The sequence below is a fragment of the Sceloporus occidentalis genome, unplaced genomic scaffold, assembly GCF_023333645.1.
Source record: "Sceloporus occidentalis isolate IW3139 unplaced genomic scaffold, rSceOcc1.0.p SCAF_366, whole genome shotgun sequence".
Taxonomy (NCBI): Eukaryota; Metazoa; Chordata; class Lepidosauria; order Squamata; family Phrynosomatidae; genus Sceloporus; species Sceloporus occidentalis.
The window spans coordinates 127,988-141,571 of NW_028317346.1; the positions used below are offsets into that span (position 1 = coordinate 127,988).

The following is a 13,584-nucleotide window of genomic DNA, read 5'->3' on the forward strand; positions in this document are numbered from 1 at the left end:
TGGCGATAACCCAATGCAATCTTTAACAATGTAATAATATTCCTTTGAATTGAACTTCACGTCCTATTGCTTTTCCTATGGCCTGGATTACCGCACAATCTGATTACTTTACTTCTGTTAACTGATAAGGGAACGGGAAGGTACAAATAAAACATATTTACCCGCAATCCCTGATTTTTTTTTTTTGATTTTTTTTTGAAAAACACTAAAATCATTACCGTATACAGCGCTGGGCGGAAGGAGGTATACCAGAAAAGGTTATTTATAAGAATACTCTACTAGATACATTCAGAATGCGTTGTTTTTCTTTCTCCGGGGATCAGAGGGTTAAGTTACGGCTCACTTCTGTCTGTGAGTTATTAAGGTAACAGAACGCCGGAAAGGCAGTTTTTCAGCGGAAATTGCATTATGTTATCCGAAGGGTTCACCTACGTTCTGGCGTCCCCCGGGGTGTTTTTAAAGGGAAGAATCATCCGTTTCCTGTTTCTCTGTCGACTCTTAGAAGTTATTCACTAAAAAAGCGTACGTCGCGTTTCCTCTCCGAGGCGCCTGCCCTATCTCTGCCTTTTTAATACTACAATTATTATCATAGTATTTGGTTTTATGGGTATTAATAAATAATCGATTTCAATGCTTCCCTCTCCCGGAATCTACTATTTTTTTAAAAATATTCCCATCCGGCGTGTTTCCGATGTGTCCAACCCCCCCCCCCCGAGCCTTCATTATATCAGACGCTGCTTAAGTTTTGAATATAGGTTGCGCCTGCGTTTTAATCTCCGTATGACACACGGATAATCCTTAATCTGACCGGCTTCAGGTTTACAAGCCTCGTACTCCGCTCAATGTCACTCGCACAGTGCCTTTTACTCCACGGATGGGCTTCGGAATAAATATTCACCGTTTTCACGTGAATTTAGGTGATTCTGTACGGAAATCACCCGCTGAGATGTCTTTTATCGCTTTATTTTTTGTTGTATTATACGATGTTTATTCTCGAGGCGGTCCGGTCGGTTTTATGATCTGGATTGATATATACCGTCCGCCCCGCCGCAGCTGTATCCGCCCGTGTATCGCGGAGGGCGTTATAGATACGTTAGGCAGGTAACTGGGTCGGTGAAATGTAATCTGTAACGTATACTACGCACGTCTAACATTAGCCGCGGTGTCACCGTGTCCCGACCTCACGCTGGCTCCCCCCGGCGTCGGGTTATGTGTCTCGGATTCCATGGCAAAAAGACCGCTACACGAGATCACTTAGTGAGCGTTCTTTGCACAAGTATTCTAGTCCAAACCCACCGTGCACTAGGGCCTTGCACGAGTGTTGCGGGGACAGCCGTGGCTCCCTTGTCTCAGCTAGAAACACAGAATTTGCTTGCAGATCGGCCCCAGCCGGCCCCTGTCTAGGCTGCCTGCTTATCCTGCTGTAATGACTCGAAAGTTAAGTCCTTGGTCTCAGCCTTGATAGCTTTACTGCGCATGTTCACTATAACTCTTGCATGTGCACTACCATGTCACAACATTGTCACCAACATTTCCTAATCCATTTTTTTTTTTCTATAAACAATTGCAAATCGGGGGGAAAAAAAAAATATCCTTCATTTTTAACACAAGATTGTTCCTTCTTCTTGCCTTTGCACATGGGGAGAGGTAACAGCGATGTATCATTAACTCTGTGAGTCCTGTATTGGTGCACTATAGGTCGCTACATACCGGGCTTCGTTTCTTCTTCTGATGGTCCGGTGAAAAGGGCAAGAACGTTAAAACCTTGAAAAACTAACCGATCCGTGGTAGGTATTTTTTTTATTTTTTTTTTATTTTTCTGTTGATACGATATATAGGATTCATGCGCGAGATACGTTTGGGCTGTAATGTAACAGACGCAGCCTCTGACTGTTTACTTTGAATGTGTTATGAAAACGGGTCTGGAAGTCATCCTATGCAGATCGCGGGCGTTTGGAGGAAGAGCTGCAGACCGCGTCTCCGCGTCCCGAAGAAGACGAAGCAAATCACGAAGCAAATAACCGTCCGGTGGAAAAAAAATAGGATTATTAAACTCTTCGTCAATGCAAAGGAATGCCGCGGAAGCACCTAGAATTATTCTGTAATGCACATTTTTTTTTTTTTTTTAAAGAAAGTATATCATGTGATTACAATGTTCTGATGATGGTTTAAAATGGTTCTACAGGGAGAAAAAAAAAATCATGTTCTCCGCCATCAATATGTAAATATACTAACCCAATACAAGAAGACACCGAGGGTTCTTGACATGGGAACCAAATTCCTGACCCTCTTTAGTATCAGATTAAAAATAAGTTTATTTAAGAAAATATTGCACTTCTTCTTTTTACCCCCATTGTAGTTCTTGTCCCATAATATAATATGTTTTAATATAATAATACTCCTTATCACACTGCCTGTGGGAAACAATAGAATGACTAAACACCCGGCCGGACTCTCTGATTAATGAAAGTCAATGGAGGAACGGACTTCATTAGCATCGCCATAAAGCATCAGCTCAGTGTGGTGTTTGAGCCGGGAAAGCCACCCAAAATATCACACGACTGCCAGCGACGGCGGCTCCAGGTCTGCAGATAAAGGGAGTTTATTGGAACAAAGCTATGCCGTCCTTCTTATTTCCCGTTTTGTCATATAAAGAGTTGGCTTTTCGGGGCATAATGTGCAAATTCGCTTGGTTTCGCTTTCAACCTGCTAGCTGCAAGACTTGACAAATAGGTTTGAAAATTACATATATAAATCGTGGACTCAGCGGGGAATAAATTGTCGCGGCAGATTAATCCGAGGGTAAATGTTTGGGTTAGTGTATGAGGTCAGAAAAGGATTTGCGATGTCTGTAAGTTTTAGTAAATGGTTGTTTTTGGTTTTTTTTAGGTTGCTCTCTGCTTTCAAGGGGGGAAAAAAAATAGCGCTTTGGACCATGGAGACGTTGGAAGAACAGTTTTCCTGCCTTCGCATTGCAAACCGCTCTGCCATGGAAGACAGCATGACTTACGTACTTGACATCGACTCTTCGCAATCCGCGGAAGGACAGCAGAAGCAGGTCATCGCTATTTTGTGTTCCAATAAATCAATTAGATTGTATAATAAGGAAAGCATGACCTTTCTGCACGAATATAACGAGCACCCCGCAGTACTTAGCGGAGTCCGGTTCTCTCATTCGAACGGCAGCGTGCTGTATTCGGCTTGTAGCGACGGGACTGTGAAAAGCTGGGACACCCGCACGTCAGGAGCGGCTCCGGTGCAGCTCTTCAACGGCTACCCCGCCAACGCTTTCATCAGCTTTGATATTAGCTGTAACGATCTTGTGCTTTGTGCCGGGACAGAGAAAGAGGAAGAGGACTCCTTTCTGGTTTTCTGGGACGCGCGGGCTCCCAACGGCAAGTTTGCTTCCAAAGACCCACTTGGCGTTTATTCGGAGTCTCATAATGATGACATCACTCAAGTGCGCTTCCATCCGACGAATCCGAGTATGGTGGCTTCAGGGTCCACGGACGGATTGGTCAATGTATTCGATTTAAGCAAAGATAACGAAGACGACGCGTTGAGCGCCACCTGTAATTCGGACTCCTCCGTGAACGTTCTGGGTTGGGCGGGTGAGGACCATAAGCAGATTTTCTGCTTGACGCACGACGAGGGATTCTACTGGTGGGATCTCGCGCACGTCGATACCGATGAACCGATCACGTTGTCCAAAGTTCAGGATGTAAGGGAGCACGTGAGCGGGTGCGCCGTTGACTATCTGATAGGAGGCTTCTATCGTACAAAGGAGGACGCGCTTCTCCTCATGGGTGGAACTCATAGCGGTGACATCAGCCTCTTAAACTGCGACTCCGATCGCGTTAAGCATTTATATAGTGTGCGCGGCGGCCATTCGGCTACGGTCCGTTCTTTCTACTGGAACCCAGAGGATGACTCTCTGTTAACCGGCGGCGAGGATGCCCAGTTATTGCTGTGGAAACCCAGATCCAAGGATGTTCCAAAGAAGAAAGAACCGCTGAAGATGGCCTCATCCTTGCAGCAGAGAGTCCGCATGCACCACACCAACTCTTATAAAACGAAACAGAAACAATGAGCGGGGTCCTTCCGTTCCTTAAGACGGCAGCAGATCGCAGCCAGAATATATATATATATTTGTTAATTTTGGAGATTGTAACAAATCTATTTTATTTTTGCCTAATCCAAGTTCTTACATAAAGGAGTAGATTCAATACATCTGAATTTGCAGCAAAATATTAAACATTTACGCCGTGATACAATTCCAAGTGTTTCTTTGGGACAAGGTCGGAGTTCTATTACCTGTTGGTTTATGGACATGCGCAACAAATGTATCCCAGACTGGTTACAGGTATCTGAACAGCCCAGTAAGCGGGTGAGAAACTGTTAGGCTAAGAAAGTGGCTACTGCTTGACTGCAACTTGTTTTTTAATGAAAAAGGACATTTATTAACTTACTTTTAGGCTGTCTCAACCAATAAAAAAAACAAACTGTGGCAAATTAACAGGGGAGAAATAACTTAATAGGGAGGAATAATCCTGCAGATGAAGTGGCTGCTCCCACGGCATACGCACAGGGTGGATTAATGTATACGTATTGCTTAGTGTAATGTGTAAGCACAGGTGTATTTAGTGTACAATGTAATATTTAGGGAAATAGATCTTTATTACACCCCTTAATGACAAAGCCTTTACATGTACGGGCTCAAAATGCATTGTTTTCAATGGGTTTAGGGACCGCCCACTGTCCTTAAGGGGTTAAACCTGTAAATACACAACCCCAGAATAAACAAGAATAACATTCTCACGCGATATTTCCCCTTCTTTATTAAACGTATCTCCCCGGAAGCCCTGTTTACCCCACACTGACGAGGTGGGTTAGAGGCACCATGAGCCGTAGCACAATAGGGTCAACCCGACCCCTTTCCGAATACACGGACTCGTTAATTACGATCTTTGTGTTTTCTAGACCCAAAAGTGTTTTTAACGCAAGACTCATGAGCAGAGGAAAATCCTTTATTATTAATCATTTCTCATTATCTGGGTTATTAGTGCGCGCTCCCATTGCACGTTTCACAACAGGGTCTCACGCCTTCAGTCTGCTGCACGCGTTAAACCCCCCCCCCAAAAAAATGACGCAACCTTCATGATTGACAGGTGCGTTGAAATTTGATGTTATATTATTCCAAAATATCCAATATACCATTTAACTCTTTGCAACCCGAGGAGGCTATACATTTTCCTGTCACAATCGCAACAAACCTCTTAACTAAGGAAAAAATAGATTAATATTAAATAACCGAACTTTGAGAGCCAATAAACTTTTTCTAAACTACCAAATGTTTTATATTTTATTTCTGCTTTGAATGTTCAGAAAACTAAGTGTATCCACTAGCCCAGGGGTGTCCAACCTGCGGCCCTCCAGCTGCTGCAGGACTACATCTCCCATAATGCTCTTTCAGCTAAGGACCTGGCTGAGGAGTATGGGAGATGCAGTCCTGCAGCAGCTGGAGGGCCGCAGGTTGGACGCCCCTGCGCTAGCCGGACAGCTGATGGAGTGCAGAAGCGCACTGCTGATGTCAGCAGGCATCTCATCCAATCAGCTAGGATCTGACGCCGACAAAGTGATCCCTCGAGCATCTCGGCTTCTGAATGGCTGTCGGCAGGCAAAGCAAGCAGCGCTGGTCATCCCAAGAAAGCAGTCTGTAACTTCTAAAGTGCAAGCTGCTTTCTCAAAGCTCTGGAGGTGTCAGAAATCTGCTTACTTGTCTTGTGTGATTTGAATCGTTGCGACAGGTTATAACTAAAGCGCTGGGTGATTAAACACAGACATGTGAAACATTGTAACGTCACACGGTTATAACAAAGAAACAATTTGACAGCAGATGAGAATCATACATCTCATAAATCACCGGAGACCTGGAATGGTTGATAGGAAGGTGAGTAATAAAGTGTCGCTTTAGTTAAATGCATCAGTTCGATATATATATGTGTATATATATATATATATAATATATATATATAGTTCTTTATTGATCATGTTCCAGATATGTCAATCATACAGTCATTCATAGTTATAAAGACAATATATATATATATGTAGATAAATGTTTTACGATCACATGCCTACATCATCACGTCATCATTCCAGACCTCAAGTAGAAGACAGACTCCGTCCAGCGGATCACGGGTAGGAAAGTACTTGTGTGAAACAGAAAGGTAGGTAAAATGAATGATGGGATAAGGGGTTAAGAGAAAGCATTACGTATGAGTTACTTAATGTTGGATGGTGGGAGTTCCCCTTTAAACATGGCCTGTTCCCTCTCTGTGAGTGGGGTCCGTTCGGATGTGTACCGGCGGCATGACGAGTTACAATCCAACTAATCAGCGATTTCCTATTACAAATATTTCAGAAGCTTCAGAACCGGTTCAGCAACTCATACAGCTGTTTGTGTCGAAAGGAACGCAGATAAAATCATCTATTAACTGCGGATCTGGGATCTGTCAGTCATCAGATATTTCGGGTCAAACACCACACTGAGCTGACGCTTTATGGCGATGCTAATGAAGTCCGTTCCTCCATAGACTTCATAATACAAATTTCAAATCTTTTAAGATGGTTAAAATGGAAAAATAAATCACATTTGGTGCTTTTATTAAGGTAACAAGCTTCACAAACTCACACTTACCTAATTATGTAATTTCATGATTATTCTGTGATACGCACGTTAATTGGTTTGGATGGTTGTATGTGGTTTGGGCACGATGTCGCTGCAGCCATTTTGCCTATGGGCAACTGTTAGAATTCCAGTGAGATTTAAACGCTGCTGGCAGTTGGCAGGAGCTCTCACACGGCTCGAAGCAGCAGACATCGCAGCATCTCTGCAGCCCTTCCCACCATCCAACGGTCACGACCCAGACACACGCGGGCTTTAAACATGGCTTTCGTCGGCATGCTGAGCGAAGCTGATATCTCCAGCGCTCTCCAGAGCTGCAACGCACCTGAAACCTTCAACCCGAAGATCTTCATCGCCAAGTCAGGTCTCAAAAGGAAGACCAAAGAGGAACTGAAGAAGGTCTTCCAGATCCTGGACCTGAATAAGAGCGGCTTCCTCGAAGAAGTCGACCTCAAGATGTTCCTGAAGAGCTTCAACCCCGGAGCCAGGACCTTAACGGACATCGAGACCAAGTCCTTCATGAAAACCGGAGACGCCGACCACGACGGCAAAATGGGAATGGACGATTTCCAAGCTTTGGTCAGAGCCTAAAACGTAGCCGTTTCGCCCAGCAGCCGCTGTGATAGCGTGTAATTGTAACCGGTAGATGTGTTAATGGGACCCGCATTAAAAGGTTACACGCAAACATATCATGCTGTGTGCTTTGGGTTTGTTCTAAACTATCCGAATCGTCTTTTTAGGACGAGATCGCTTAGGGGGTTTCATAAACGCAACATTATGATGTCTCAATGTCATTATTTATATGTCTCATTTAACTGGTGTACGGCAAATCAACAGCGTCATCTACTAAACGGATCAGCCCCAGTCAATGGTAAATATTATAACGGACACGTGAAGCCATTTTGTTGCCAACTGTAAAGATTCTACCCCAGCCACCAGGTCCTGGGGTACGTGGTTGGTTTACACAGAAACACAGGAGTTTTAATTTTAAATACAATTATTAAATACAAATATTAACAAAATAACACTAACCGTGCCAAATCTCTTGAACTGTAACACTTTGAAGAGGTTTAAACCATGAAATATCACGCATATACACGCGTCTTGCATTTAAATCACCCCAGGACGGTTTAGAGGAAAAGACACAAAGGTAAAACGCGTTAGACAGAAGCTCTTTCGCCAGTTTACGCCGCTGCTTGTCATAATTTATTACTATTCTTCGACATAGTACTTTTGTTTAAATGGATCTAGACTTTATTGCAGATATTGGGACAGCCCAATCTGGTTTCTTATCACAAGGGTGGCAGATTTCATTTAATTAGATAAAACTTGTCAGGATGAGATCATGTAATTACGCAGAACTGCTAACCAGGCAAAGGTGAGTGATAACTGGGTTTATTCACTAAACTGTGAATTGAGGTGTAATAAAAAAATAGCATCTCTCCTACTTAAAGCGACGGTTTAGTGTCCTTTACAGCTCTGCCAAAGAAGAACATACAAAGTACATACGTATTTTAATATGGTTTCTTTAACCTGTACTAAAGAAAGAAATTAGTTACCTTTGACCCCTGCCTCCTCTATTGTCCCATTTTGATGCCACATTTGGCTTCCTGAGGCCCCCAATCAGCAGCATGAAAGCCGTTCCATCAGAGGGAAAATATGTTCTTGAAGCCACAGTTCCCTAAGAGGATTCCTCCAATAAAAGGGAGTGTTTCCTCCCCTGCGTGCTGATAAATGACTCTTCGCAAGCCCAGCGGTCGCTCCTTCTTTTTCCCACCCATACAAGTTTTTTTAAATTAAATAATAAAGCTTTTTTTCCCATAAAAAAATTAAGCATTTTTGTGAGCAAGCGCAGGGGCTCTTGTTAGATCCTCTGGATCACTTGCATGAGCCAAGGCTGGAGCTGGTTGATGGCGGGGATAGCACACATGCTCTTTGGCAAGCAAAAGGGAAGCTGAAGGAATGGGGAAAGATGAACATGATTTATTGAATATTTGCTAAGCATGCTGGGAGTTGTAATCCTGAGCAGGTAAAGCAGTGCCTCTCTTTGCGGTTGGAGACTTGGCGCAGTTGCCGCTGTGGGCTGCACTTAACCATCACTTGCAGTTTACCATGAGAGATGGCAAGAAACCTGCAGGTACCGGAGTACTGAAAAAACTAGCATCTAATTGTCATGACTACAACTCCCAGCATCCTCAACCAGGATCAGATGTGCCACACTTGAAATTAAGTGACAGCGGGCCGCAGAGTTGCTGAACACCACAAACATCTTGTGTTTTACGGATTTTGTTACATTAGTGGTGGTTGGCCGCCATGGCCAACCGTGGTTTGGGCACGATGTCACTGCAGCCATTTTGCCTATGGGCAACTGTTAGAATTCCAGTGAGATTTAAACGCTGCTGGCAGTTGGCAGGAGCTCTCACACGGCTCAAAGCAGCAGACATTGCAGCATCTCTGCAGCCCTTCCCACCATCCAACGGTCACGACCCAGACACACGCGGGCTTTAAATATGGCTTTCGTCGGCATGCTGAGCGAAGCTGATATCTCCAGCGCTCTCCAGAGCTGCAACGCACCTGAAACCTTCAACCCGAAGATCTTCATCGCCAAGTCAGGTCTCAAAAGGAAGACCAAAGAGGAACTGAAGAAGGTCTTCCAGATCCTGGACCTGAATAAGAGCGGCTTCCTCGAAGAAGTCGACCTCAAGATGTTCCTGAAGAACTTCAAGCCCGGAGCCAGGACCTTAACGGACATCGAGACCAAGTCCTTCATGAAAACCGGAGACGCCGACCACGACGGCAAAATGGGAATGGACGATTTCCAAGCTTTGGTCAGAGCCGAAAACGTAGCCGTGTCGCCCAGCAGCCGCTGTGATAGCGTGTAATTGTAACCGGTAGATGTGTTAATGGGACCCGCATTAAAAGGTTACACGCAAACATATCATGCTGTGTGCTTTGGGTTTATTCTAAATGTCATGTTTATAGCCGTCGGGCGATTCAGAAAGACCTCTCTGTAACTCGCATAGCTGCGCAGACTGCCATATTTCGGTGGATCAGTGTTTGAAAAGCGAGACAGACCACAGAGGTCCCTTTTTCAGAAGCAATCACGTTTTGGGTTATAAAAGCCATTTATTCTTCTTTGGTAACAGCGTGAAGGTGAAAGTTAATAAGATTTTGTTACTAATCTAAGAGTTTCTTTTAAACATGTTGAGTTCTGCATTTCTAAGCCAAACCATTACCCATGAAGAAGGGCCAAGATCATCCGGGTGATATCTATTAAAATTTGAGATGTTTTTAGTTTTTTTTTTTATCTACACAACTTTTACCTTACCAAGGGGGTGGTAGATGAATGGAACAGCCTCCCAGCAGAAGTGGTAGAGCCTAATACGGGTAGGCATGAGCTAGGCATATGGCTCCTGTCTCTAAGGCAACGGATTTGCTTTTGTTGATACTTTAAAAGGTTCTGAAAGTGAAGTAGAATAGTTCTATAAAGACTTTTTGTTCATGCCGTTATAACATAAAAAGTATCCGTCTTCATGGATGAAAAGCGATTCTCTTGCAAAGTTTGAAAAGTGGTCTTGTCGCCACGGAAACCAAATGTATATGCCTCCAGATTGGACTCTTCTATTGGTTGCTATGGGGATAAAACCAAAACAGCTCTTTTTATACATAACCCCCCCCCATGTGTCAGTATTAATTAGTGTTTAGTAATTAGCACACATCTCACAATTAACCAGGTAAGTGAATGGCTGTGATATTGTGGTCTGGCTCAACAGTGACGTTTTTTTTTATACTATTTTTTTTAATATGTAAGTTATTAAAAACAATGAGTTCTGGAGAACCCCAGTAATGAAACGCGCTCCTCAGCTCTGGGAGCGTGCTTACCATACCACGGCAGGCGCTTGCGGCTCCTCTTTTGCACGGAATGCCCCTTCTACATGCGGGCGGCTGGGGGCACATTTAGCCCATTTGCCCCAGGATGTGACACAAAGTTTTGTTGCCTGGAAATAGTTTTATTCACCGGTAACGTGTTGCTCGTGGCGCTTACTGCAGGGGCCCCTGAGTCTGTGGTCCCCACTGAGTGCAGCGGAAGGCGCCCTGTTGCCCCCCTGGCACCCCCAGTTCCTGCCCATCCCCCTCTCCCATACGGGCACCTCCCGCAGCGCCCAATCCCAGTCGCTCTGCGCTCTCAGTCTAACTTGCTGGGCCCGAGCTCGAGCGCTGAGGCTCCACGGGCGGCTGGCCAATCAGCGCGCGCCTTGCGTTTGAAGCCGTCCTGTGGTGAGCTGCGGCCGGGCGGGGAGGAGGGCAGTCACGTTAGGTTGTGTTTGTGTTCCGTGTGCCATGGACTCAGCCCAGTGATATTGACAATAGAGAGAGAGGGGGGCAGGACCGAGAGCCAGGAGCCCAGAGCCGAGCCAGCGCTGCCCCCTCAGCCCCGGGGACACCCAGGGAATGTGACTCCCATCGGCCAGGGATCGCCAGGTGAATTGCGGGGACTCTCGGCCAGGAGCGACTACTGGGGATCGCTGTGATCTGAGGCCTAGGGCTGTGAGCGACTCCAAAGGAAGGGAAAGCCTTCTTTGCAAACACTGGGCACCAGGGATCCCCCTCCGCATCTCTATCCCCATCCAGGAGCTCCAAGGTAATCCACCCCCGCCAAGGTAATCAATTACTCACCCCTTTCCCCGGTAATACCGCTCCATCTGGGTAATCCACTGCTATGATTGAACGCCGTCCAGGGTGATCTATTGCCCTCCCACTGCCATGGTAACACCCCTCCAGCAGGGTAATCCACTGCTCTAGTGATTACATCCTATCCAAGGCAATCCATTAACCCCCCTCACTGTTTTTGGTAATACCCCTCTAGCAAGGTAATCCACTATTGGGGTGATCACAATTACCCTCCCATGGCAATGCCCCTCCAGCAGGGTAATCCACTGCTATGGTAACCATGCACCATCTGAGTTAATCCATTACCATCCTTCTGTCATAGTTTTACCCCTCCAGCAGCGTAATCCACTGGTGTGATCACGACCCATGTCATGGTAATGCCCATGGAGCAGGGCGATCCACTTCTGTCATGATCACAGTAAATCCAAGGGATTCTGTCGCTATGGTGATAACCCCCCCCATCGTGATCAATTCCTCTCCACCAAAGTAATCCAATGCTTTGGTCATTGCTTTCCCTTCCTAGGTAATCTACTACTATGGTCAATATGCCCCGTCAGGGTAATCCACTGTGATGGCGATCCCATCATGGTAATCCCTTCTTCGCCAAGGTAATCCATGTCAAAGGCTGACCCTTTAAACACAGTTGCTGTTGCTCTGTTAGAGCGATCGTGCCCCTGCCACGATAGTCCATTCCGTATAAGTAATGAATTCCTCCCCGACATCAACGTAGGCCTCGTCCCCCCAACCCCATGCAGATAATCCATAGGATCTTCCGCTCGAGGTGATCTACTGCCCCCCCCAGCCATGATAATCCACACAATACTAAGGTAATCTATTCTCCCTGATGTAAGGCGTTCTCCATGCCACTTTAACTCCCATCACTCTTCCTTCATATGGTCCATTGGCATTGTGCTGGCCCCTCACCTGTATATCACAGGTTATATATATATATATCTATATAATTATTATTATTTATTGTTTTATATAGCGCCATCAAATTCCATAGAGCTGTACAATGGGTAGACAGGACATAAGTAGTATGTAACATAACAAATTGACTAACAGAGACAACAGGTGAGGAGGGCCCTGCTCAAAAGAGTTTACAATCCATAATATAATCTGTGTGTGTGTATATATATAATGTGTGTGTATGTATATATATATATATAGTGTGTGTATGTATATATATATATAGTGTGTGTATGTGTATATATATATATAGTGTGTGTGTGTGTGTATATATATATAATGTGTGTATGTATATATATATATATAGTGTGTGTGTGTGTATATATATATAATGTGTGTATGTATATATATATATATAATGTGTGTGTGTATATATATATATAGTGTGTGTATATATATATAATGTGTGTATGTATATATATATATAGTGTGTGTATATATATATAATGTGTGTATGTATATATATATATATATAATGTGTGTGTGTGTGTATATACGGTGTATATATATATTAGGGTATGTGTGTATGATTATGTCATTGAGTATAAAATGCTGTATATAATCCATGTCAGTAACCGTACAGGATATCCCGTGTTTGCTCTCCGTGTTTTCTACGTTACGAGGCTCCAGATATATGCGTGTTCCGTGTTGCCTCTTTCACGCGTGTTGTGTTTTTTGCCTCCCTGCATACCTTCCCGAAGGTGTTCGGCATGCGCGGCAAACTGCTATTACTGGAAATTCACGCTTGTCGCTCACTGGTTCGTTTAGCGAAACCTTTAATGTTTAAACCCCCGGTATTTACAAACGCCGACGAGTTCCCTGCCGGAGGAGCTGACGGCGCGTCGCTCAGACCTCTGTGCCCATGAAAGCGTTAACAGAGCCGTTATTAACGGGCAGCGGTGAGCGTGCCGGGTATTCCGTGGGGGACGCGTGTGGCCGTCACTCGGTGACACATGCACTCACACGGCGATCCTGCGGGTACAAGTGACGTGCCAGCCGCTCATTACATGCGAGTCCTGTTTGCTGTGCTGCAATGGGGGGGGGGGGGCAATACCACTATCCCTGGATAAACAAACACACCGTCGCGCAGGGATTTATTTTTGTCAATGGATCGCTCGTCTAATTGGATTCCGTCGTGACACTCGGTCCGCGTCTCGCGCATCCCCCTCGCTGCAGAGTTACCGTTTTTCTGCTCAGTTCTTCGGTTTAAACCCCCCCCCTTTTGCGTTGGTTCTGCCCGCTCTTCGTTGTATCAA

General features: G+C 44.9%; 1 protein-coding gene and 1 pseudogene across 1 annotated transcript; both read left to right on the forward strand.

Moving 5' to 3' along the window:
* The first annotated feature begins 2,935 nt into the window (after positions 1-2,935).
* LOC149273571 (WD repeat-containing protein 89-like) lies at positions 2,936-4,090 on the forward strand. The gene has a single exon (XM_089506154.1). The coding sequence runs from the start codon at positions 2,936-2,938 to the stop codon at positions 4,088-4,090; it is 1,155 nt and encodes a 384-aa protein (XP_089362280.1).
* Positions 4,091-6,949: 2,859 nt separating this feature from the next.
* Positions 6,950-7,279, forward strand: LOC149273572 (parvalbumin alpha pseudogene; annotated as a pseudogene).
* The last annotated feature ends 6,305 nt before the right edge of the window (positions 7,280-13,584 follow it).